General features: G+C 44.8%; 2 protein-coding genes across 3 annotated transcripts; one reads left to right on the forward strand and one right to left on the reverse strand.

Moving 5' to 3' along the window:
• Positions 1–1,095: 1,095 nt before the first annotated feature.
• On the reverse strand, positions 1,096–5,491 carry LOC123122736 (DNA repair protein recA homolog 1, chloroplastic). Its single transcript, XM_044543067.1, has 13 exons — positions 5,204–5,491; positions 4,403–4,494; positions 4,240–4,315; positions 4,089–4,151; positions 3,868–3,997; positions 3,203–3,288; positions 2,994–3,119; positions 2,814–2,918; positions 2,689–2,745; positions 2,535–2,597; positions 2,385–2,461; positions 1,751–1,823; positions 1,096–1,450 (listed from the first exon to the last, which is right to left on the reverse strand). Exons 1-13 carry the CDS (start codon positions 5,402–5,404, stop codon positions 1,349–1,351), a joined length of 1,251 nt encoding a protein of 416 aa, XP_044399002.1. The 5' UTR covers positions 5,405–5,491; the 3' UTR covers positions 1,096–1,348.
• Positions 5,492–16,629: 11,138 nt separating this feature from the next.
• On the forward strand, positions 16,630–21,632 carry LOC123122737 (protein LOL3). 2 transcript variants are annotated; one of them, XM_044543069.1, is made up of 7 exons: positions 16,630–16,932; positions 17,223–17,342; positions 20,156–20,266; positions 20,771–20,880; positions 20,978–21,055; positions 21,140–21,211; positions 21,319–21,632. In XM_044543069.1, the coding sequence occupies exons 2-7, from the start codon at positions 17,225–17,227 to the stop codon at positions 21,358–21,360; spliced, it is 531 nt and encodes a 176-aa protein (XP_044399004.1). In that variant the 5' UTR covers positions 16,630–16,932; positions 17,223–17,224; the 3' UTR covers positions 21,361–21,632. The 2 variants fall into 2 exon arrangements, with proteins under 2 accessions (XP_044399004.1, XP_044399003.1); XM_044543068.1 differs by having other exon boundaries at positions 16,631–16,932; positions 20,153–20,266.
• Positions 21,633–26,821: the final 5,189 nt, after the last annotated feature.

Genomic DNA, 26,821 nt, shown 5'->3' on the forward strand with positions numbered 1-26,821 from the left:
TGATTTCCACGTTAACTCCGCAGTCGGAATCACCTCCCGGCCCCCAAACTTGGCAGCGTACGCTGATCGCACTGAGTATTGCCCATTTGCTTCCCAGGACCAAGTGAAAACATCCGGGCCAGTCTCTGTGGGTTCCCATGCCTGCACTCTGTGCCAAAGCTCCAAATACTCTTGCAGTGCATGCGTGCCAAGATCAGGATTAATGCAATCAGCCCAAGAGCCATTCGTCACCACCTGACCGAGCCGGCTCGTCCTCCTAACACGGCTCGGAACCATGGTGTAGATGACCGGTGCAACTTCCTGAATCCTCCGTCCGTCAAGCCACCTATCCTCTCAGAAGAGCGTGTCCAAGCCATCATGCGGCGTGCACCTTGTTGCCGCTTGAAAGATTCGCATCGAGTCATCAGACACTTTGATTTGGAACTCACTCCATGGTCTATCCTTGTCCGTCCTTTGCAGCCACGGCCATCTGGCTTGCATTGCCACATTCATCCATCTCAGGTTGGGCAGCCCTAGGCCTCCTGCCCATTTGGGGGCACACACCGCATCTCAGATCGGATCATTTTCGCGCAAAAAAAAGAGCAGCCTAATTCACATGAAGGAAGGAACTTACAAATTCAAGTTGCCACAAAATCAAGCTTATGGCCACTTCCCTAAAAAGAAGTCCAAGCGTACAAGTGGGAAAGGTCAATTTAAGTGACCTTTTATAAGCTTTCAACAATGAATAGAGGTAACAAAGCCTTGATTTAGGCTTTAAACAAAAGCACTTGTAATATAGTTTATCTTTGTGCAGTTTACTTTTAGTACAATAAGATGCCATGCTTAGTCTTCATTATGGTTTTAGGGGAATTTTCTGAAATTGACTAGGTATAATTTCATATCTTGTCTGTTCGGAACGGCCCCACGCCAAGCCCTGGTTGCTCCCCTGCGTGTCATTCTTTTTGCATTGTGTTCTATTTAGCACCCTATTACTGTCCTGATTTTTTATATCTACTTCTGGCAATAATTTTCTGCGTGAGCAATTATTTCAATTTCTAGTGCTTCAAGCTTAATGTTTTGATTGAATTTTCATATGAGATAGATTGTCTTTTCCCATGATTAACTGGTCAAGCCCTTTTTAGTACTGGTGGATGGTGGTACATTGTTGCTGTTGTTACAGCAAACAACCAACATATCAAAATCCTAAGAACACAGGGTGTACCACTGAAACGTTCGCTTAGGTTCGGCGAAGAAGGGCCACTATTAGCCGCTACAATTCTGATGCTAGACGCTATGGGGTCAAAATTCCTGGAATTGCGCTGCTAGACAGACGGGTTAGCGGTTCGTCTTCGGGGCTTGATGTTCGTCGTCAGTCATCATATACTTCCTCCTCCTCGGGTTGCGACGACGACTGCCCGAAAGCTAGCATGGCCATATGCCTGGTTCCTTCTGGTATCATGGCTCGGACTACCTGCAAGTGTACCAAGCGCAGTTGTAAGGAAAATGATGTGACGCTAGCGAAACGATAAGGCCAATTGTTCATTAGATAATCTTTCTTTTTTGCATCTAGTACTTTTTTCGTTTAAATGGCTAATCAATATAGCAGGCATGTCCAAATGTCTGAGTCACATGGTGACGGCTTCGTATATGACTTGGGAGCACGTAAATAATACGGTATGAAATGTTTCAGATCAGGTAGTGGTGAGGTAAATACTCGCAGTTGTTCTAGCAAACAAATGTCTAAACAGCGCAGGTGTACAATCAAACAAACCTTTTCTATCTCATCGCAGACGGTTGGATTCTCTCGGAGATACTGCAGTGCCTTTTCTCTACCTTGACCCAGTCTGCACACAAAAAGAGGAACACATGAAAGCTGCAAATTTATAGTTTATCAAAACAAAAATGAAATATACTCATTGTTATTTTAATTTGAATGAAGTTACATAATAACATTAACTACGATTATGCCCCTGTTTGGAATATGCAAATCCAACAACAGATTTCCGAAGCAGTATATAGAAACAATCATAAAATATTAAAACACAAGAAAATTATGTGAGACCACCTTGGAGTTTTCTGGCTAGTTTCCTGTATGGATATATGTAGCAGACGTTCATATCCTCATAATCCTCAAATTTAAGCAAATGAACATGAAGTAGAATTCAGACAGTATAGGCTACATAAAGTTACTGCAGTTCCACAAAAAGAGGAACAGGAATTCAGTACATATGATATGATATGATGGTTCTACAGAATCAAAGGGCACATATAGCCAGCCAAAACACATTTAGTTCACATGGTAATAGGACTGGGGAGAATGGCATGACAGGATAGCTGCTAGAAGGTTGTGTTTTGCTAATACATTCACAAGCCGTAATGAATTTCTTCTAAAGCTACCGGCATACCTTATATCTTTGTAACTATACCATGAACCCTTCTTTGCAACAACTTCCATCAGCTCAGCACAATCAAGAATGCAACCCTGTATGAATTCTCTCTTTAGCAAAAGATCTAGTGAGATCCAATGAGAATAGCTGAAAACTTTGTACACCAACCAATTTACTAACGCCCTCCCCAAACATGATCTCGAATTCAGCTTGCTTGTAGGGCCTGGAGACCTTGCAAAGAACAAAAGAAAAGACAATCATGCCCAATGTACAAAGTGTGGAGCAAAATACAAAACAAGAAGTAGACTTCTTCACGACATACTTTACTCTTCTGCACTCTGACACGGACCTTGACACCAATATCTTCATCTCCCTTGGCCTTGGCAAAATAAGATGAACTTTCTCAAGTCATGTCTTACGGAAGGTGAAATATTTTGTCTATCTTACAGATTTTATCTTCCCAATGTGTCGTATCTCTAGGCGAACTGACGCGAAGAACTTCAAAGCTATCCCTCCACTAGTGACTTCAGGGTTCCCATAGAATACTCCAATCTAGAAAAAACGAAATTAATTAGATGACAGAATAAGATGGAAATGAACAGTCAGGTGAGAGCTAATGTAGAACACCTTGTATCTTATTTGATTCAAGAACATTAGAGTACAACCAGCCTTTGAGGCATTGCCTGACATCTTTCTCAATGCTTGACTCATCAGACGAGCTTGTAAACCCATCTGCTGCATCCCTATCTCACCCTAGCAAATAACTGAATCATATTTTTCATGCATCATATTGAATATAAATCTATGCTAAAAACAAAAAGGAAAGAGAATCATACTTCAATTTCCGCACGTGGAGTGAGAGCTGATACTGAATCAATACAGATGAGATCTATTGCTCCAGATCTGCACATGCGGTCCGCAACTGGTAGAGAAAGAGACATATTAGTCAAATCACGAAAACAGAAGTCTAACAACCACTAGGCTGTGTTTGGCATCACGGGTGGATTCTGATAATCCGGTTTGCACACAATAACTAACCCTTCAACCGTAGCAGGTGCTTGAAATAGTATATGTACCAAAATAAAAATAGATATGTATGCACACATTAAAGTTACAATCCAAGAATTTCTGGTCATCAAATCAAAATACGTCTATGAATAATAGTTAACTTCAGAAGGGCTAAGTTATTTTTTTGGCAAAAGATGCTAAAAATATATTAGATGCCACAAATGCCAGGAAAATTATAAAGCTGCAGTGTCATTAATTATTGTTACATGTCAATCAGATGGTAAAAGATAAAATGTCACGCAAAAGGTCCTCTACTGTAAGAGAAACTTTGTGTGCGAAAAATACAAAATAGTCACTAGCATGCGAAAAATCCAAGTTAGTCACTACTCACTATGTAACCCTGTTTACAGGTACAACAATATTACAACAGATGCAAGTAAGATTATTCAAACAAAAGGTACTGAGCCCTCATAAGCAGTAGAGAATGTATTACTTTCTAGTGCCATCTCTCCATTGTCAGGCTGGCAGACAATCAGATTTTCAATATCTACCCCAAGCGCTTTTGAATAAGCTGGATCAAAAGCATGCTCTGCATCAACAAGCATGGCATTTCCTCCTAGCTTCTGCATATAGGATGTTGGGGGTTTGAAGTATCGTTAAGTTCTATGGGGATCATGAAATATACAATGGCGTCTAATATAGGAAGAAAAAAACCTGTATCTCAGCAATGGCATGCAGAGCTAGAGTGGTCTTTCCACTGCTTTCAGGACCATACACCTTCAATTTATTGTAAAGTTGCAAAAATCAGAGCAAATGGTGATCCGAAGGTGCCACGATGAAAGAAGAATAAACTATAGTAAGTTACCTCTACTACTCTTCCTTTTGGAAGGCCACCGCCCAAAGCAAAATCTAGTGTTAAGCAACCACTCGGAAAAGTCTCACTGGATAGACAAGGTAACAGTAAGTATGAATAGCATGCATGGAACTTATAAGGGGATTTTGATATATTTAAGCAATTAAGAACATACACAAAAGCACCACCAGCACTGCCTAATCTTGTAACGCTTCCTTTTCCAAAAGAATTGTTTATGTCAGTCATTGCTGCATCAAGAGCTTTTTGCTGTAGATGGAATTGTAAAGAGTATGTCATTTGTCTTAATAAGAAGCAATAATTAACTACAGTATTTATCTGCTATCAACTTGGGAAAAAATAGCATAGCTATTTCACAAAGAATGCCACAGCCTTGTACGGAAAAAATTGACATGCCTATATAAAGTCGAGACAGGATGCCTCTCTTAGGGCAACATCTATACTGAGAATAATACATCTGAAGTTCAGTATATAGAACTAAAGCATCGTTTACAGTTTTGTCCCCCGTAAATTGCGCAGCAGAGGGTTGTCTTTTCAAGTTCATTGTCATTATTCTTGTCCAAGTCAAACTTAGCATAACCACAGCAGCCAATAAGAGAGAGCAGTAAGAATGTAAGATGGCAAGCAAATGCTAAACTATAAGACAATAGTTTCCTGAAGTATCGGAAGTACACTCCGGTCACTGCAATGCCACTATGCACCCTAGGTATTCGACACAATGCACAGCCCAAGAAAAGCAATATAAGCAGCAGCAGCGACAACCTATGTCGTAGAAAAGGCAGCAATTTTTCTTGCTTCAAAGTTCCACCTCACCGCGGCGCCACACTCCAGGTTCTCAGCGCCAGGGGAACGCACCGCGCCTTACCCGGACCGTACATCACTTGTTCGGCCGAATGGCCGGAAGAAACGAAAAATGGACGGGAAAGAACAAGAAACAAGGAACGGGGAAGCTTCTTACGCGGTCTATCAGTCGAGGGTCGTCCTCGCCGGAGAGCGCGCCGTTCCCGACGCTGGCAACGAACTCACAGCGCAGCCGGCGGTTGCCGCGTCCGGAGGCGCTGCTCGCTGAGGCGCACGGCGCGGGGACCCTCCTGCGGGGACGGGGCAGGATGGCCGGGGTGAAACGTGCGGCGGCGGCGGCGGCGGCGGCTGTGGCCATTGGCTGCGTGGCGGCTGAGGTCCACGGGGCCGCGTGCTCGATTTGTAGGGGTGGAGTGAAGGGGGAGAAGTCCTTCAAGAAGCTCGGACAGGGAGGGTTTAGCGTGGCGGATCGATCGCGTCTAGATTCGTGCAGCGACACAGTGGGTTTAGGTCTTTTGGCTCATGGTAGGATATAGGAATGTCCTAAGAATAGGAAAGCTGTAGAAAATGAAACGGCATGTATCTTAAATTTTATGAACATAAAAAGGAGATGTCATTTTTTTTAGGATAAAAAGGAGATGTCATTTGGTTCATATGATAGGATATTTTTTTCCGTCGAGTCCAAGATAGTGTTCCTTTTTAATCCTTTGAAATATGAAGGATAGAAGTCAATCCTGTATGGAAATGTGATTCTATTCCTATATAAATCAAAGGACTAAAGGAATATTTTCTACGAAAATCCTATCATACAGAATTCTTACAAAATTATGTAAACCAAAGGAGGCCTTAGTTTTTTCCGAGGAAACATCTGATCTATTCATCTTCAATCATAGCAGTACAAATCAGAAATAATAAAAATTACATCCAGATTCGTAGTCCACCTAGCGACGACTACAAGCACTGAAGCGAGCCGAAGACGCGCCACCATCATCGCCCCTTCCTCACTGGATTCGGCAAAACTTGTTCGTCGAATAAGATTAGCGCGTCTTCGGCAAAACTTGTTATAGTAGACAGTCGGGAAGTAATCGTGATAAGGCCCCATAAGATCAGTGCGCCAGAACAACAATCGTCGCCGATGAGAAGTAGCATAGATCAGAAGGATTCAACCTGAAGACACATGAATATAGACGGACGACGGACATATCCGAGCAGATCCACAAAAGATAAATTCACCAGAGACACACCTCCACACGCCCACCGACGATGCTAGACGCGCCATCGGAATGGGGGCTAGGCGGGGAGCACCTTATTCCATCTTCAAGAAGCCGCCGCCATCTCGCCTTCTTTAGCAGGATATATACCCTAAGAAAACTCGAAGTAACATCTAAAAAAGTCTTGTGTTCTTGTGTTCTTTGTGCAAACATCTCAGTGGCGGATACACCATTGCGAAAAAAAGTTTCATGCTCTATTCCCAAAGTGGCCAGTCGTCTTGGTCAGCGGTCCACGCCAAAGAGCTTATAGTGCTTTGGTCTCGTCGACTGATGACCGTCAATCTTCACATGCTGAAGGGGAGGGTGTAGGGCCCTTTCACAGTGAAGATAGGGTCAATCAGTTAGGTGTGTGTTTTGGTTAGTGATTCTCTTGTTTTGATATTTTGTGCCCCATGTATTCTCTACCGACAGTGGGATGACGAAGTAGTGTTCGATAGTTTTCATTGCAAAAGATTTGTCTTTGACAACACTACCTCGAGTGATCTTAATGGACGCGGCTCGTCTGCAGTGCCTTCACGCACGGCAGAACTGCCGTACGGGCCAAAATCAACCATTCATTCACTTTTCATCCCATTCAACGGACTGCTGCTACTCACCAACAAACGAACAGAAGGGTCCAACGAACTTGCTTGTTTCTCTATACTCTGAATCTTCTCGCGCCAAAAATTAGAGAGAGGCCTACTGCATGGATCATAAAAGTAGCGGACCGTCGAGCCGCTGTGCCCTCGTTGCTATTGAGCTGCATCAGTTTCGTCGCCGTCAAGCTGCCGCCGCCGTCGTCGCCGCCACGTTACGTCCAACGGAGCCACCTCCGCGTCGTCACCGTCGAGCTGCAGCCGCTGCGTTACCGTCAAGCCACTGTCGCTGCCATGTTGGTTGAGATGCCGCAGTTGCATCGCATCCCATCCTCTATCTGGTCCTCTGAAGTCTAAAGTGCCCCAAGTTTGCTAGTGGTCTCTAGGTACAGCCATGCCAAGCACCAAAAATTGCAGGTACAGCCGTGCCAAGCACAATCCGAATATAGCAGTTTTCAGTTTTCTCAAGGAAACTGAAGTGCACTCTATTAACAGAGTACTGAAATTAGTGTACGCTGGGCATAAATAAATAACTTAAAAATAGAACTGTAATATTTATACTGCATCTCACTCACGTATTCAGACTACCTTTGGCCTGGTAATCTCCCTCGTTTGTGTTTTTCATTGGACTGTACAAGGAAGAATATCGGATCAGTTTTGAAAAGTGGATTAGGGGATCGATGATGATGTTTGGTTTTTACCTATGAAGATCAAACGTGACTCCTTGTCTTAGATCGCAACGTGTACGTGCAGTTTGAATTCGACGCGGCGGCGGCGGCTGCTCGAACGGGCGATGCGGCGGCAGCGGCAGCAGCTTAACAGGAACTTGGTTCTACGCGGCGATGAGCAGCTCACCTTGGTACACGGCGCGGCAATTTTTGGCACGAGAAGGCCAGACGGCAGACGTGATTTTGGCGCCTAGTTTATTAGCAGCTCTCGCTCGGTAGCAGAAGACCGTTGGATGGGATGGAAAGTGAATGAATGGTTGATTTTGGCCCGTACGGCAGTTCTGCCGTGCGTGAAGGCACTGCCGACGAGCCGCGTCCGATCTTAATTAGGTTCTCATCAATGTGGATGGGCTCGGTTCTTTAAAACTTATAAGAGGTTAGTTTGCTTTGTTTTGCTCCTTTACCCCGAGTTATGTTGGAAACTAGAGATGCAAAAGGTGAAACTAAAGAAGATGATTTTGAATAACCTTGAGTGACTACTAGTTTGATAACAAATCAAGTTATTTGTTTTAATTTTAGTTTGATCGATCCGATCTCCTTTAATATTGAATAACTAAAGTTGAATCGTCTACCACAAAAAAACGATTGAGAGTCACACTTAATAATGTTAGTTAATGACACACTTATCTGTATGAGTTTTTTTATCGCCGGCTCTAAATGATGTGGAGAGGCCAAAGAGAAAACCATGGACTCTATCTTTGTAGATGCCCTAGGGACGAGTGGTAAATGTAGATATTTTCTTAGTTCCAAGATTTCATTCCAAAAATATGTTGTAAAATAAGTGAAGAAAAGACATTATTCGTAGAACATACATCTTGTAGAATTTTGGTCGTAGTTTCATTCTATCGACAAATCTGACAACAAGACAAAAAAATTGGCTTTGATTAGTGACAAATACAAGTAAACGGTACGTGCTTTTTTTTGTGGGAATTTTTTTTTCCTGCCCATGGTGCGTACGTCGTCAGGGAAAAGTTTCCCTCCCCTCAAAGCTCCACCGGTCAGCCCATGGATTCGCCTCCTCTCTTCCTGCTGTTCCGGCGGCTGATGGCAGGAAGGGGAATCTCGATGCCTCGGGTCTGGCTAGTTTAGGTTACATTTTGAGTCATTGTAGGGGCCACGCTTAGGCCGATGGTGACGCTTCATCTTTGAGTTGGTCTTTAGGAGTTTGATCCTCCTCGAATTCATCCCTCAAGATGGAGTCGACGGAGCTCTACGTACAATAATGTTGTCTTCTTGAGGTGGCGAGGTTAAGATTTATCATCGTGTGGACGCGACAACGAGATATAGTGTCAGTGGCGGAGCCGGGTTTACCATAATGAGTGTACACAGTTCAATATATCTCAAATTCTCCAACTATTTTGCAATGTAGATGTATTCTATATACTTAGTTTATGCTTTCTTACTGGAATTAATGGGTGTACATACCCTTCTGAGTCTGCCAATGTCTAGTGTCAGGCTCTTCAGATTGATTTAAGAGTTCAACAACAACGTTTATATCTTCATAATGCTGGTTCTTAGGGGCATGTGCATAAAGACTTTCTGGCCATCATCAACAATGTTAAGACGGCTCCAGTATGAGACTTACGAAACCGGCGTGTTGACAGCCCGTTAGGGCGCCGATAGTGGTCGATGGATTGTCTAGGGAGTCTGATGTAATTTTATTACGTTTGGGGTGCTTTGTACTACTTGTGAACTTTTATAATAAAATGGATATTTTTGCAAAAAAATAGTAATAATTACATTTGATTTTGTCTTTTTTGTTAGTTAACACACTGGTAAACACTTGACCCACGAATGTATGACACAACTTCTCATCCATAATCGACTCGTGACTCTTTCTTTCCCATCTCACAGGCGGAAGAGGGCAACGCCTCCCCCTTCCCTCGTTCTTTGTTGAGCTCGTGGATTCACCTCCCCCCAAATGCTTGTCGCTCTGGAGACCATTGGCGGAAAGGGGAATCCTGATGCCTTGCTTCGGCTAGTAGATAAGTTCGGGTTTTAATCCTCCTACAACCTTGATCAATTCTTTTTATGTTTGGGATGGTTTGTATTTCTGGTGAATTTTATAATAAATTTGGATCTCTTTTTTTGTTAGACAGAAGAAGGGACAATTCCATTATTGCCTTAATTGGTTCCTACCAATGGGTTTTGCCTTAATTGTCGACTCTGCTCAGTTTCACCTCTAAAAAAGCATTTTAGGTCTCCAGAATACCCTTTGACCGTTTGACCCTTATTTTAAAAATTCATAACAAATTCATACGAGCTGTGAAAAACGCAAATAAGATAACTCATTTTCATTCTTTCGAGTTTATATGAATTTGTTTTTTTTTAAACGGAGGCAAAACATTTGCCTCATCGATTAATTAAGAAGAAGAGAGTTGCCCAGTTAATTTACGGAAAACCGGGCGAAAACTGATACAAATAACCCAATGCGGACTACTCGCAAAGAATGTTATGAATGTCCAAAGCAACGGTCAAATGGTTTTGACCATGTCAAAGGGCATCGGTGACCTAAAATGATCTTTTAGGGCAAAATTGAACAGAGTTGAAAACAATGGGCAAAACCCACATGCTCGCAAAACTAAGGACAGAGAGGTAATTGTCCCCAAAAATGTACAATGTGAACACTCGAACTTGTTACTCTAACCCCGAGCGCAAATGTGACCACATGGATAATAAATAAATAAAAAGGATATATTTTTTGTGGATGAACATCAACAAGTGTTCTAATATTCTGCAAAAATCCATCACAAAAAGACATGTTAGATGAGTAACCAAAAAAAAATTGATTGCTCCAAAATACGTCTTTTTAGTCCCAATTTTTGTGGTTTTTTTTTGTATAGGACTCCACGGATGTCTTTTCAAGGTAAATCTGTAGGATGTTCCTCCCTCCGTATCAAAATATAAGACGTTTTAGGTCTTATATTTTGAGACACCGTGAGTAGAACAGTTGTTTATGTTCAATCCACAAAAATTCAGATTTTTTTGGCTATTTCTTTACAATTTACTGTTCATGCAGGTTTATTTGAGCTCAGAAGTAGATAATCCATGTCCAAGGTTAAATCGTTTCTTATTTTTGTTTACAAATGGGGAAAGGCGTAGTGCACGGGTACACCTAAACCTGAGTTGAGTGCTTACAAGAAGTCGCCGCGTTAAAATTCTATGTTCGTGCGGATTACTCGTATTTGTGTACTTCTAGGGAAAACGTGTCCACGTTTCTTACTGCCTAAGCATACGACTAAGGTGGTGCATATAGGCTTTAATAAACAAATGAAAATGTGGAAGAAGCGTCGCGCATCTTGACCCAGAAAACGTGTATGAATCATCAACGAGCGTATTAGAAAACAAACTGTTGATCCATTCCAGCAAGGAGTTAGATTTTTAGGACAATGGCACCAGCCGTGAGGCCATGAGCAAGAATCTGAACTTCTGACGATCGGGAAAATGTCGATACCAACCCTCACATGCTCCCATGCTACTAACTTACAAAATTTAAATTTAAACATTTCAAAAAATTCTGAAAAAGTCATGAATGTTTACAACACATGTGTCAACAACCCCTAAAAATCCAGATCAATTTTATATGTGAATAGTGTTTTTTTTTCTTTCCTTCTTTTGACACTATTTATGATGAATTTTTAGGGGTTGTCTATGCATGTGTTGTGAACATACATGATTTTTTTGAAATTTCCAATTTTAAAAAATTGATAGCATGGGGGTTGGTATCACCTGATACTTTCCTGCCGACAATCAAGGGGCGCTAGTTTGAAGCCAGTTGTTGGTCATTGCTGAATCTGGTAGTTTGGAATCAGTATCCCTTGTCCCAACAGCTTCAGTGACTTGATGAAGCCAAGTCTCACCTTAACTTAGCCCCCTCTATCAGCCATTCATTACAGATCCGACGTATCAGATTGACTCATATTCCGAATGAATTTTTTTAAGTGTTCAGAAAAACCTGAAAAAATCGAGTAAATCATAAATATATCGTTTTGTATTCTGTGAAAATTTCAATCCATTTGGATGTATCATTTGTGAATAAACATTTTTTATTTATTTGAGCTCAGAAGGCTATTTAATCACAAACCATACATCCAAATGGGTTGAAACTTTCCTAGAATACAAAACGAAACATTTATGATTTATTGGATTTTTTTCAGTTATTTTCGAGCACTTTAAAGTTTTCAGTTTGGAATACGGGTCAATCTGACGTGTCAGATCTGTAATGGATGGCTGATAGAGGGGGCTAAGTGACAGTGAGACTTTACTTCATAAAGTCACTGAAGCTGCGTTCTATTCAGAGAGCAAGTGAATATAGACCACAGTATGATTCATTTTGAGAGAGATCCATGCCCTTTTTTTTCTAGGGAAAACTTTTGATCTATTCATCAAATGTCAATATAGTACAACCATGGCTTTTTATATGATTAATGTCTAATTCATATTACTCATACCAAAAGTAACCAGAACTTTGCTAGGGATGCAATATCCTTGTATGCTGCAGAAGTACATCTGAACTTTTGTAACAATGACCATGTTGGTCCTGGCTGAGTAATAAAATTACAATTTCGCAAAAACAAAAGCTGTGAGGCCATGAGACTAGTGGTCCGAGAATCCATTTGTTTGTTGATACTGTGATAGATACACTAGGTACCAAGATTTCCAAAAGAAACGGTATGTGTAAGCCTTTATCTTGTATTCTCATCTATTCAATAAGTACATGGTATGTTGTAATGGTACCAACCTTGCTATGCGCTCGAAATGTGGTTGTGCCCCATTCATGAATTCATCACGTGATTGGGATAGAATCGCATCTTGGGTGCTACAATATGCTAAAATACACCAATGAAACTCATATTTGAAAGTATTGTTTTTGAACAATCACCGGGGCGGAGAGGGTCCCCACCTGAATATACTAGATGATACTCCGCACGTTGTTGCGGGAATATTTTGCAACATATTTCAGTGTAATTTGTTGTATGAAGCATGAATATTTGAAGTAATAATATAAAAAGCTAAAACTGAAAATACATATAATTTATTATATTTGATTACTATACAGTTGTAAAATGTTTATTAAATATAAATAACTTAATAGAATGAAGATTCTCATGTATGCTTGCATGTTGAGATGAGTCTTTTTTCCATGCATGTTTCATGATGAAGTGGCATGCTTGCATGTTGAGAGATATATGATAGTGGAGGTGGGCCTTTTTCTTATGCATGTTGTGTGATGATGTGTCATACTTGCGTGTTGAGAGAAATAGTTAGTGAGGGCTAGCTATTTAGATATAGTAGATTACTCAAAAGGCCCAATGGGCAAGTTACATCAGGAGTTACAGTGAGAGGAGAGATACATGCGCCAAGACACACCAGCCTCCCTACTAATGGGGTATTTTTAATTATTATTTTTATAAATTAAATTTAAAATTATAATATAATCCAAAATATAGGGACATATTGAACAGAGGGAGTATCAAACTTTCCAAGACATACCACAAAAAAATAGCAACAAAACTGCATCTTGATCCGGCAGAATAGGACAAGGAAAAGGAGAAATATTGAAATACTACATCTTAATACATAAATTGCATTCCTGCCGTAAGATTAAGGTCCACTTTTATTGAGCAGCGCTACACGGCGGATCTTTTTTTTTAGAACGAAGGCTTCAAAAGAGCCCGGCTTTGAATTAACAAAGCCAACAACCGGCCAGGATTACAAACTCGAAACCAACACAAGAAAGCGAAAAAAAACGACAAGATACAGAGGCGCTGGACAACAGCACACAAGCCTCACACACACCCAGCTAAAGGATCGAACAAGGAGACACGCAGCTCGGGTATGTGTAGGTCCTCAATCGCATACAAATCACCAGGGAGAAGGAGAATGTCAGCACAGGAGCAGCATTACGGACGGCGAGGAAGGGCACGCCGTCGCCAAATCACCAGCGGCCCCGGATTGCCATGTCCTCCCAGCTCCACTGTCAAAGAAGACCCCTGTCTCCTCGCCTGGCTCGAAGGCGCCGAATCGTTGACAGTGTAGCAGTTCACCCTAGAACCTGGGAGGAAAGACACCGGCAGGCTGCATTTGGAAAGGAGCCTAGCTCACCCGACTAGCCACGAAATGATCTCAAGGAGCAGAGCACCACCCAACACCCACGGACTGGACACGGATGAGGAAGAGCTGCCGGAACGGAACGGACGGAGGAGCAGTAGCATAGTGTCCCTGTAGGCGTTGAGCCGCTGACGAACTCGCCGCCGACAAAGAAGACCAGCTACTACCGCCGCTGCACACCCACCACATCGCCGAGGAGCCCACTGCCCACCTAGCTCCCAAAAACGGCGCCTTCAGGAAGGACGCGACGCCGAGGGCGCCGCCGCCGCCCAACAGAGTTGAGGTTTTCACCCGGGAGACTAGAGGGATGGGGGGCGACGGATCTGACCTGAACGGCGCCTCCAGGGAGGGGAACGGCGCCACGAGCGTCGCCGCCGCCAAGACCGACGAGGCCGGCCTGGAATTTCTCCCGGTCTGTGAATCCTCGCCTCCACCACCCCCACGACGCAAGATCCGGCGGCCCGCAAAGAAGCCGGGCAGATCTGGCCGGGGCGGAGCTCTCGAAACAGGAGGGCAGGGGCGGCCAGATCTGGCGCCACCGCGAGCCACCAGGGCTCCCGTCCACCGGGGCACCCGCCATCCACACGGCCAGGATCGTCGGTCCACGCCCGCGCCACCGCCTGCCGCCGGGCCGGTGACGCCTCTCCGACCAGGGCCGCCGCCCTAGGGAACACGGCCCCCCGCAGCAGAGGCAGGGGCGCCAGGGCCCCGCCGCCACCTTCCTCGGCGACACCCCGGGCTTGCCCGGCGGTGGCCTCAGGCGGCGGCGAGGAGGAGGGGAGAAGAAAGGGGAGGCGGCGGAGCTAGGGTTTGGGGCCCCCGAGTCGCCCTAGCAGGGGCGACGCGAGGGGAGGGGGATGACTAGCTCTTCAAGTGTACATGTTCTTCTCAGCATCCAGCATCCCTTCACTTGCGTTGGCACTTGCAGGGTGTATGCTGTGCGAGCTAGCTTGGTCTAATGATTTCCCCCCACGGCGGATCTTTTAGCGTTACCCAGCGTCAACATCATCTTCATCATTGCAACCAGGATAGTGTTGCGGAATCTTCTGCAAAAGCTTATGTTGCAGAAACTTTTTGCAACATAGGTGATGTTGCATTTTTTCTTTACTATTTTGCAACATGGGTGCTGCGGAAGAAATTTTTGCAACACAGTTGAGGTTGCAGAAAATATTTTGAAGTGTTTTTTTTTTTGCCTTCATTTCTTTTGCAACGTGGGTGTTGTTGTGAAAGGCAATTTTGCAACAAACATGATGTTGCGAAAAAATTGTAGAAAGAGACACCCAAAGAACACACGTCATACAAAGAAGGCGATGGATCACTCACGTGTGATCCGCCGGCTGAACGCAAGCGTTTTTCTTTATTATTTTGTAAGAAACGCATACATGCATCATTGTATCTTAATCAAATAACCAAGCAAAAGCATATTTTAATTTCATCATTTCATTTTTATCCTCCTTGTCGATCGGTGCTTCGTCATCGACTCATCGCTCTTGATTTATTAACGTGATCAAAGGTATTGTTCTGTAGTCTGACCGCACCATCTACACTATATTCTCATGCTAGTTCGCCATCCTGTGAAATTCACCTCATGGAGCACATACTCTTCTTCAATGGTAATAAAACCGAAACCACACAACCTTGACCACCCAACTTATTTACTACCATCGTCTTTTATGGCAACTCCAATCTGCTTCGCTGTTTACCTTCATTGGAATTGAAAATTAATGGATGAATGTGTTACGGATCTGATGGGTAGCGAATTTGTGGGGTTTCACAATACAATTCTAAAGACACCCGCCGTCGGCTATCTCTTCATGCCTTTCTAAGGGCGCATTTTCTACTTCGTTAAATGTTCTCATCTCTTAAGTCGGCTCTAATTTCACCTCACAGAACATTACCGCTAGAATTTGAAAGAACGCGGGAGAAACAAAAATATTGATGATATTAGATCAACAAATATAGCAAAGTGTAACCTGGGTTGACATGCAATTTCAAATCATCATGCATATTATATTTTGTTAGAACAAGCCTTTGACCAACAATTACACTACTATGATGTATTTTTTGTGATACGAAATCGTAACCACAAAATAAGTACACTAAAATACATATCTAATGACGTGGCCTTTATGTCACATAAAAAATGAATAAAAGATAATTGGTGGCAAGCCAATTGTTTTCATAAGATTTAATACGACCGGTAATTTAGAACGGATGATGTATTGTCGTATCTTCATGAAAAAATAGAAATACTATTAGATCTAGCCTCATGGCAGGTCTTTTTTTGCGGGTAGCCTCATGGGAGGTCGCAGTGAATGCAACTTTTTGTTAGTTCTCATGTTTCTTGTACTGCCATGAAAATATGATAAATAGATAGAGAGTTCTCTATAAAAAGAATTAGCCTCGTAGCAGAGGCAACACAAAATTAGCGTGACACACAGGAAAAGAGCGCAACATGCAGGAGTAGGCCCTTCTTTCACTGGCTTCTTGGGAGAACCGAGAGAGAAGCAACAATGCAAACTAAATCGTGGTTGGATGGTTAGAAGGACAGTGATATCCCAGCCATCAGGGTTCAAGTCCTAAACTTGACACTAATGCTTGCATTTTTTCTGAATTTAATTCCAGCCTCGAGTGGCAGGAAATGTTTTCGTCGACTACGAAGTCGTCGACGTCTACGACGACTTCGTCAATCTCAAAATGATGTGCCGGCTCAGTCTCTGGAATGTGCTATCATAGTGATAGGGCATACGTGCATGTATTCATAGAGATGAGTGTATATGTGTATTTATGCGCGTCTCATGTACTCCCTCCGTCCGAATTTTTTTGTCCCAATCTTGTTTCTCAAATTTGTTTCGGACGGAGGGAGTATAGTGTTTAAAGAAAAATCGACAAATAAGAATGCCACCGCGGGAATAATCGGAAGCATTCCGCGGTTTTCCCCTTTGGCTGCCTAGCTGAATCCGACGACGACGCTACCACTCTCCTTCCTCCCCTTCCTTCACCGCGTCTCCTCCCAGACAAAATCCCATCCGGAATCAACTTCTCTCCCTCCGATCCTCTTCCTCCCCCTTCCCTGCCGCCTCCGCCGGCGAGAATCGCTGTCGCGCCCGTCGCCACGACCTAGGAGCCCTCCTTCACGGGCGGACCTCTTCCCGGAGCCACCGGAGGGCGGGGACGGGCGGCCAGTCTCGTCCAGAGCCGGTAAGCATCCTCCCCACCCCACCCCACCCCACCCACCCGCTGCTTCACGATCGAGATCTCGAGCGAGCTCAGATCCGCGGGAGCAGCTGGCGTGCGCTCGCAGGGCAGAGTAGGGTCGGTCGCGCTTTCCCCAATCTCGCTCCCTCGACCTCGTCGGGTCATTGGTCGGACGGACGATCAGATTTAGTTTTGGTAGATTTCGTTGATGATTGCTGGTACCGTATTGACGCAACCTCGAATGCCTTGCCCCTTACGCCGTTGCTCCCCTTTCTTATCTGCTTCGATTGCAGGTATGCAGAGCCAGATCGTGTGCCACCGTTGCCGGAGGGTGCTGGCCTACCCGTCAGGGGCGCCCAGCGTGTGCTGCGCCATGTGCCGAGCCATCACCGCCGTGCCACCCCCAGCGCCAGGTACTGTGTGCAGCCTGATTTCCTTTCAGTTGTTCTGCTCTTTTCGTGTTGGCATCGCCTCACAACGTGTATAACCATCCCGAGGTTCAACTTTGGGAATGTTGCTTTGGAAGTAGGATGGAGTTTTGCATTGTATGACAAATGTTATAAAAACTATGTAGAAACATTTGTGAGGAGTACATGCTAGCCAAAGAGTTACCATGGGGGTTTAAATTTCATTCTTCCCACATGCATGTTTAGTATGGTCAGATTCTTTTCTATGTTTACTTCAGTTCAAGCTTCTGTGTGCCTAGTTTCACTATCTGCTGCTTGTAGGATACTTACTCCATGGCCGATAATATCAGCGTGATGGATAAATATTATGTTGCACCCTGTCATTTGTTCTCAAGAGGCCAAGTGGTTTTCTGCAAAAAGCATAGAGAAGTATTGTAAATTCACAGGAAATAACAAAATCGTTTAAAGTTTATTTGGGTTGGGTCTGTATATACACTATTTTCTTAAAACACAAACCTGTACATTCACAGCTGAATAGACGATACATTTTTTTTGGACCTGTACATGCAATTATTTGCACTGGATTGGTGGTTAGTTTTATGTACTGTTCGGATTATAACTGCTCTGTTGATATTTGATAACTCTATATGCTTGTAGCAAGAACCCAGAATTGTACCTCCTTCCATCCACTGACTAAATTGTGGTTTCTTGGTCCTTTTCACTTAAATACAATCTTCCATTTGTTATTCTTGTGCTCCCTCCGATTCAATTTACTTAGCATATTTGATTTTTCCTAAGTCAAACTTTATAATTTGACCAAGTTTATAGGGAAAATATGAACATTTACAATAACAAATATATGATATGAAAATATATTCAGTGGTAAATCTAATGGTATTGTAGATGTTGATATATTTTTCTATAAACTTGGTCAAAGTTTACTTGTATGCGGAGTAAATTGAAACGGAGGGAGTATCCCAACAGTCAAACCTCTGCTACCTCCTGCTTACCAATGCACCAAAGTGCTGTTTAGATTGTCAGATTTTCACAAGAATCTTGGATCATCATACTTTGTTTTTTTCTTAGAAGCTTCATTCAAAAAATAGGAATGGAGTTGTTGAATTCCTACATAATGCATCTCCGTGCCCCTTACGAAAATCAATATGGGCTCAAACCTGATATGATTTTTCCTTTGAGAAGTCCAATCCAATGCATTCTCTCTTTCTCTACTGCCCCTCCTTAAAAAATTGCCTACAACTTTTTCAGTTTTTTTACTGTCAATCATTCAAATGCGCCATCTATAATATTCATATGTCTTGAAATACTACGGGATTCATTAGTTCGATGGCATTCATTGTCTCGCATTATTTTCTGTTCCTGAGTTCCAAAGAGGCCCAATTAAAAATGAATATGTCTTTGCTACGTTTTACACCAACCAGGCAACCATACTCACATGAGATCCGTTGGCTATCTTCCTTTTCTGTCTCTGTTATATGGTGATAAGTAGAAAACATTCAGTATCCTCACTTAAAATGTTCTTCCCTTGAGGCGGCAATAAAAATCTTACCATGCTATACAAGTGGCACAGACTTCCGAAGGATTAACAACTAGTTGCATCAGTAAAAGCTTCAGGGAAGTAGGCCTTCATCTTCTTCACAGGTCACCACTCACCAGTTGTGTATTCTATGCGTGAGACATATTTCGTTGCTTTTCGCTTCCCACCATACCTTGCCCTTCCGTCATATTTTTTACCACATGTATCTCGTGCAGTGATGATTTTATTGATTGTTTTCCATTGAAAGTGTCAATTCTTGCATCGTTTGGATGTTTGCATTCAGGCCTGGTATTGGGTATTGGCATTTGTCTGGGCCGAATATCCCGAATACCACCATTTGGTTGAACTTGGCATTCAGCTGTGGCATTCGGGCTCGATATTAAGCAACCCGTCCCTAACGCAAAAACTCCTGGCCTGATTCAGAGCGTCTGTGCTCGACATCGCTAGGTATTGGGATAGCGTGCGTATCTGTTTGCGAACGAAACCAAACCAGCGTCGTCCCTCCCATCCCGTCTCGCCCGCGCGTGCCCTAAGGAACGGTGGAAGCGCAGGTAGCCCATCCCGCCCGCCTCTACCTCGAGCTCCGGCGGCCGACGTGCCTCCACCACAAGATCCGGTGGCCGGCGCCACCCTTCCTCCCCGTCACCACCCTGAGCTCTAGCGGCCGGCACCACTCCCACTCCGCCTCCACCCCGAGCTCCGGCGACCGTCATGCCTCCACCCCGAGCTCCAGCGGTCGGCGCCACCCTCCTGCCCTGCCTCCACCCCGAGCTCCAGCGACCGGCATGCCTCCACCCTGAGCTCCGTCGCCCGGCGCAGGTGTGTTGCTGACCACCTCCTTCCCTCTTCGTAGAGCTCCAACCTTCTCTCCTCTCCTCTGTCAATCGTCCGGCCTCCTCTTTGCTCGATCTCCTGGCAAAGTCTCATACAACTCAATGCCTCACGTTGACGATCCAAACAACATTTGGCATTCAACCTCAATATCAAGTCTGTGTTCGAGTACTTAACCATCCAAACAGAAATATTGGCATTCAATCTCAGTACCAATATACTGTGATATTGGTATTCAACCCAATGCAATGCCAAGGCTTCCAATGCAAACATCCAAACGGAGCGTTAGTAGTTTTCTGTCCTATGTTTTCCAAGATTTCCAAAGGTGCTACTGTTTTATGGTTTATACTTTGTTCAAGCAATATGAACATACTTATAGAAGTTTAATTTGTAACAAAAATGCTTACACAAGTCACGTACTCTATTGCAGCAGTGGAAATGGCTCAGCTTATATGTGGTGGTTGCCGAACTTTGCTGATGTACACCCGTAATGCAGACACTGTGAGATGCTCATGTTGCAGTACTGTCAATCTTGTCAGACCAGGTAATGCTAATTCTGCTTCATATTCTGTTATTTCTTCTTATGAGCTTTCCACATTTATGCTTTTGATACATAGGCATGTTAATTTGTCAGAGGAATGTGGAATTTTGTTAATCTGCTGTTGGCAAATATGTGTCATCCATGGAACTTTTTTTTTCGAGAAAACGCAAAGGAACTTTAGATGTGGTCAATTGTCTTCCATAACTAATTTCGCAAATACTGATTCAAGACCTGAGTGGCTCGTGATATGGTCTAGAATGATAGCGGCCTCACCTGGAGAAGTGTGCGTTCTAGCCAGGTCGAGTTTACATTGTTGGTCTAGTTACTCTCTAGTACAGCCTAGATTGCATGCCGAAATTAAATAGAACATAATGTTTAGTTAATTAAAAATGTGCTTTGCGCTTTCCCTATTAGGATATGTTATACTGCCTCCATACAAAATGTTATGCTCCAATTATGTATGGATCTCCTTTCTTGTTAGTTATTTCACTTCTGTTCATAATGCAGTCAATAATATAGCCCACGTGAACTGTGGTCGGTGCCGGACAACTTTGATGTATCCACATGGAGCACCTTCTGTCAAATGTGCCATCTGCGATTATATCACAAATACTGGAGTAAGTTAACCCTTGCCCTACACCATCATGTGATGCAAGTGTAATTGTTTAGCAGCAAAATTTACTGATTTCAAACCATCTGTGCTATGAATTTCAGATAAATACCATGTCACCAGCGCCATGTCCAAGGCCTACATCAAATGAATCTGCATATAATGCCTCATCAGCTTCTGTTGTATGTCCACAGACATGTATTGTATTTTAACAAGTTGTTCCTGGAGAGTAGAATGATTTATCTCATATTTTCATCTTCTTGCAGCCCACACCTCAACCCCAGAATGTAACCGTCGTTGTTGAGAACCCTATGACAGTTGACGAAAAGGGTAAACTGGTAAGCCCCCCGTTTATTTATGTCTCAACAATCCATTGAACTGTGTCGTATTTTACAATGCTGATTGGATTTTAGAGTGCTTAGCGACCTCTGTTCACTTGACACAGGTCAGCAACGTCGTAGTTGGAATTACACCTGGGAAAAATTGAAGGGTTGTTTCTCACCTGATGTATACCTGTTTTGTGTTCTATATAAGAACCTGGAAAGACCCATGTACTGGTATTTCCAGCCTTTGGTGATTGGTTGCTGCCTGACCTGGAAGAACAAAGACACATGAAGTGTTTTTTTGGAATTTCACCAAGGAAAGCATGCATGTCGAAAGCTGTATTCTGGATATGTTGATTCTTTTGTCTGTATATGAGTTCTGTCAGACTTCACTCTGGGCATGACAAAATGGTATTATACATATTTTGAAACTTTACATACTCTTATTAGTTGTATGACATGATATCTTTTTTGGTGTTTTCGTGCAGCCTATGCAATTTTACTGCATCGACGTTAATGTCAAAGCAGAAAAATAAATAAATAAATAATTGAACTAGATCGAATACACGTACATAAGAGTAGTGATATGATAGATTAACCACAAAGGTTGTTGGACAAATACATAAGAGTAGTGATATGATAGATTAACCACAACAACCGATAATTCAAGGCAGAGACGGGGCTCAGATGAGCCCCGTGAACATGGCGACAGGTACTCTAGCCGCGGTGTGTTACTGCCCTCGATGTACTCGAGGACGGCCTCCAGCGTGCGGCCGGGCACGCCCCACCATCAGCGGCGCCCTTTGGAGTTGTGGCGGCCGCGGGGCTCGGTGCCATTAGTGGCCTCGAGCTGCTCGGTGTGACGACGCCGGAAGTACGGCTCCCACAACGTGCTGTTGGAGGCGTACCTCGGCTCGTCCCTCGCCGCCGATTGGATACAGGCGATCTCCACCCGCCGTTCCGCCCCAGAGGGCGGCGGTGGCACGGGAACCCTGCCGACACTCAACCTCCATGAACCGGGCACCCGCATGTCCGGCGGGGCCGGGTACTCGGCCTCGTAGAAGAGGCGGGCCTCGTCCTCGTGAAGGTGGCGGCGGTCGAAGCCGTTGGCCGCCGCAGCATCGCCGGGTAGCGCTCGGCCATGGGAGGAGAAGGGAACGGCGAGAAGAGAGGAGAGGTGGGAGCGTCGGCTGTGGAGGGGGAAGTGTGCGTCTCACCGGCGTGGGAGAGTCGACTTTTATAGCCGCGGGCAGGCGGCGACCGCGTGGCCGCCGTGTGTACGCGTGGCGGGAGAGGCGGGACGCGCGTCGCCGCGCCTTCACCGCGTCGCCCGTGAGGGCATCAATGGAGGCTGACCGGCGCGGTAGCGCGACAACTTTGGCATTGATTCCCCCGCGAGAACCGAGGCGATGAAGACGACGAAGCGACGAGAAGCGCTGAGTCAATTTCGCGCCAAATATGATTCGCCCGGCGTCCCCGAGCGCCCCCAGCGCGCCGGGTTCGGCCTGGGTCCGCCGGCGCCAAATTCGACCCGAGCCGGCGAAAAATGGGCTTTTAAGGACGCGACTGGGCCGATTTTTTGACGTCAGTGAAAAAAAAAGCTTGAGGGGCTTGTTTGGGGCGGCTGAAGATGCTTTTAGTCCACATATGTGGGCATTTCAACCGTGGGTGTCCACGAAGTCAAATTAAGTGGGCTTTTAAGTGGACACTGTGGGTAGCTCGTGTGCACCTACAGTCTGAGCTTGGTTCAATTGGGATAGCCATTGATATCGCTAACCACTGTTGATATTCGCGTGTGCGCCTCACCTGCCGCGCCTCCTCCCACTGCTAGCTGCCGGATAGTAAAAGTCTGCAGTAAAGTGAAACGGAGTAGGTTGTTTTTCGAAAACACACGCATTCGTCGATTGGTGAATGGGAAGTCAGGAGTAGGTTGTTTTTATATGCATTAAAAAAAAAGAATTGTCCAAGCTACTAATTGCTTATGTTTGGCTGGGTCGCCAATAAAAAGTCACTCGTTCCTCTTTTTGCATTGCCGTGCGAAGCAGTGTGGTGTGAGGCGACCAGGTGAGTATTTAACAAAAAACTACCACAATTCGTGGAACCGTGCCTACAAACTATCATTTACGAATTTGTGCGGAAAACTACCATTTTCTCATTAATCCTTAACTAAAAACTATCATGTCTGAAAAGTGTCCTATTTGGCTCTTTTAAACGCATTTCTGACTAGTTGGGCCCACACATAAGCGGGCTAAAAAAGCAATCGGGTCCCTAGTTTTTCTTAAAAAAGCAATCCAGTCCATGGAAGGGGACCTGTGCGGCCATGGCTGGCAGGCCATAGCCACGGCCGGGGCCCGGCGAACATCCATCGCCGCACTAGCCTCCCGCAGCCGGCGTCCACCCACCGCCGCACCGCTGTGCCCGCGGCCCCCTCCTCCGAGCCGCCGCCTCCACCATGGCCGCCGCCGCCATTCATGGCCGGGGGCTGCAGACGCAGGTGAAGGACCTGTAGGACGAGCTGGAGGACCCGAACCTTCCGAGGGTCACTGGCGGCGACAGCAAGGCCCCCGACGTGCTCCTCAACGACCACCCGCCGCCGGGCCTCGACAACGACGAGGACTCGCTGCAGCAGCCGTTCCCGTCCGCCGGCAGCAAGCGGCCGCGGAAGGAGGAGGCCGGCGACAAGGAGGAGAAGGAGACGGAGGACCAGGACATGGAGCCGCAGGTAGAGGTCCGACAGGTGGTCGTCCCCAGTCCCTTCGCCGCCGCATTCGCTCTTCACCACCATCCTCCTCCTCCTCTCGCTGCCGCTGCTACAAGACTGTATTGCTTTTTTGGAAAAAAAACTAGGGACCTGATTGCATTTTTAGCCCGCTTATGCGTGGGCCCAACTAGTCAGAAACGCGTTTAAAAGAGCCAAATCGGACACTTTTTAGACATGGTAGTTTTTAGTCAAAAATTAATGAGAAAATGATAGTTTTTCACACAAATTCGTAAAGCGGTAGTTTGTAGGCACGGTTTCATCAATTATGGTAGTTTTTTTAAATACTCCGACCAGGTGGTAAAGCTGGGATGTCCTTGCAGGCGTGCGTGTGGTGTTGCATTCGGTTGTACCCATCAGCCACCACCGCGCAGGACCCATCAGCGCAGGTGCGCAGCTGGCCGCCACCGCATGCATGTGTAGTTTAGTAAGTTGATGTTCATTAGAATTGATTTTTCTTCGAAGCGAAACCGCCTATTGAGAAACAGTATAACGGGGCGAGCTAGGAGCCTCTACAGTGATTCGCATCTCTCAGCTGTTGGATCACTCAAACATACGATGCAGATCAGGTCGGTCATCCCACGTGTCCACACGTTCGACGAACCGCCTCGCGGGCTGCTGCTCTGCAAAACGAGCTCCTGATTCTCTCCTTAAGCGGGCCGTCCAAGGCCCAGGCCAGGTCGTCCAAGTTCCAGCCCTATTCCCCCGAACGAACAGCTCCTCTATTTCCTTCCTACGCGAGGCGCCGCCGTTTCGTCCTCCGCGATGCGCCGTCGCCGTCGGGAGGCTTCTACTGCACGAGCACGACTGAGTCCACGTCGGTGCTATTCACCCTCCTGTATTCTTCCTCCAGAGCCCTTTCTTTACAGTTTTTTAATTTCATGTCTTGCAGCGCTCCTCCATGGCAGCGCGGCGCCCGCCCCGTCATTGTTGTCCATCGTCGGCTGTCCTTCTACTGCATCCGCCTCCATGCCTCGCAGCTGTACGGCGCATCCGTTCCCATTCCATAACTGAAGCTGACATGCGTCGTCAGTAATCTCAACTTCATACGTAGACACATTTCTCCATACACTTTGCTTGGATTGCTGTGGAATCACATACTGATTGGTTTGAGTCATTGTTTTGCAGTCTGTTGAGAAGAAATCTTGCCTCGTTAAACGTTATTTATTTTTTTCTTTTGTGAGTTCCATGCTTATATTGGTTTGCTTGGATGATGTTTATTTTTCCTGTTAGGATGGAGAATTGGGAAATAAATCAATGAATTCTACCATAAATTGATACGGAAGTTAGGGGACTGGAATACCATTTGCCTTTCATCATGATGCTGTTAAGCATGTGATCTTGAGTAGAGAGAGAGATTTGCTATGTTCAATTCTATAACCTAGCAAGTATCTCAGCTGGTAAGAAATTATGTGTGTTGAGTCAGTGTGGTAAGATCTGGCAGATGTTTATTGCTTGCTGGCTTCCACGTTGCTTATTGCGTCAGCCAATATTGGTGCATAATGGTTAGGCTCACACTGCACTGCTCATCTCCAGGTGTAATGACTGCATCGTAGGCAAAGTCTGAAGGTATTCTCCTACATCCTGATAATTCCTTGTGTGATATTGTAGTAGTTGAAAATATTCCCTTCTATTGCCAATTTTCATTTGCCAGTTATGCTCTTGTTTGATTAATTTCTCATTCTAGACATTGCAGATTAATCTAGAACTTGCAGTTGTGGGTATTTCCTGAGTGACAAAAGGGAAGTAAGCATGGAAATTAAGGGACAATTACACTACGTGAGCTATGCCCCTCCACAACATTTTGAAATCTTCTGTTCGATCTATAGAAGCATGGTCATGATTTTTTTTTGGGTTTTATAAGTAAGACTCTTCTCCCCTTGCAGTATTGATTAGCGGACACTGATGATTATTTTAAAATATGGTTCAAACCATTTTAGCTTAGTAAGGTTGAATCAGGGAAAGCTTGTGAAGGCATATTTCTCAACAATTTTAAAGCTTGCATCTATATTTCCATTAAGGGACGGGCGCGGCAAAGCACGCCTTTATGATCTAGTTGGTTTTGATTATTGAGTTATTTACTAGGAGCAGAGGGCAGTGATGTGAGATTGATGTGGCTTGCGGGAGTAGTTTGGCTGCCGGAATCAACAATTCCAAATCTACATTGCACAAAGCATGATCCAGGCGGACGAGCGTAGGCGAGTCCTGCTCTCCATGTGTAACGGCGTCCAATCAATGGGAGCTCATGCAAACTTGGTCGGTTTTAGGGTGTGGCGGAAGTTGTTCATCCAGCGGCGGCAAACCCGATTATTGCTTTTGTCTGCGGTGTCTTTGATTAAGTTGAAATCCCTGATCACAATCCATGGCCCGGACATGGAGTTGTGGATGCTGGCAAGTTCGGCTAGGAAGGCGGGCTTCCCCACGTCGTCGTGCGGTCCGTAGACTGTTGTCATAGACTAAGCCTCGCCTCCGCAGCTGGGCATAAAACACGTCGTGATAGAGAAAGTTCTTACATCGATCCTACTGGCCACGAACACCTCTGACCGCCATGAGAGGAGGATGCCGCCTCGCATGCCATCTGCGTTAAGCACAGCATGCTCATCAAACCACGACCCAACTATTTCCACCCTATTGACAGCAGAGAAGTTTGACAATTTAGATTCCTCAAGACAAATAATTGAGCAGAAGAAGGGGTCAAGCAGCGTGCGTACAACATCGCGTCTGGCCCTGTCATTTAGGTCTCTCACATTCCAATTAAAGAGGAAGAAATTGTCATTCATAATGCTGGCCATAGTGGGGTAACATAAGTAGTATCATGCACTTGGGACTCACAAACATGCTTATATGGTAGTCAATTAAAGAAGAGA

Source organism: Triticum aestivum, chromosome 5D, assembly GCF_018294505.1.
Source record: "Triticum aestivum cultivar Chinese Spring chromosome 5D, IWGSC CS RefSeq v2.1, whole genome shotgun sequence".
Lineage (NCBI taxonomy): Eukaryota > Viridiplantae > Streptophyta > Magnoliopsida > Poales > Poaceae > Triticum > Triticum aestivum.

Bases quoted from the DNA above. Each gene is read 5' to 3' on its own strand.
- LOC123122736 (XM_044543067.1), bottom strand. From the start codon at position 5,404: ATGGCCACAGCCGCCGCCGCCGCCGCCGCCGCACGTTTCACCCCGGCC. The intron at 3,289-3,867 runs GTAATACATTCT...TTTCTCTACCAG, and splicing joins TGGAGAGATGGCACTAGAAA to TTGCGGACCGCATGTGCAGA. The intron at 1,824-2,384 runs GTATGCCGGTAG...TTTTGTGTGCAG, and splicing joins TATAGTTACAAAGATATAAG to ACTGGGTCAAGGTAGAGAAA.
- LOC123122737 (XM_044543068.1), top strand. From the start codon at position 17,225: ATGCAGAGCCAGATCGTGTGCCACCGTTGCCGGAGGGTGCTGGCCTAC. The intron at 17,343-20,152 runs GTACTGTGTGCA...ACTCTATTGCAG, and splicing joins CGTGCCACCCCCAGCGCCAG to CAGTGGAAATGGCTCAGCTT. The intron at 21,212-21,318 runs GTAAGCCCCCCG...CACTTGACACAG, and splicing joins TTGACGAAAAGGGTAAACTG to GTCAGCAACGTCGTAGTTGG.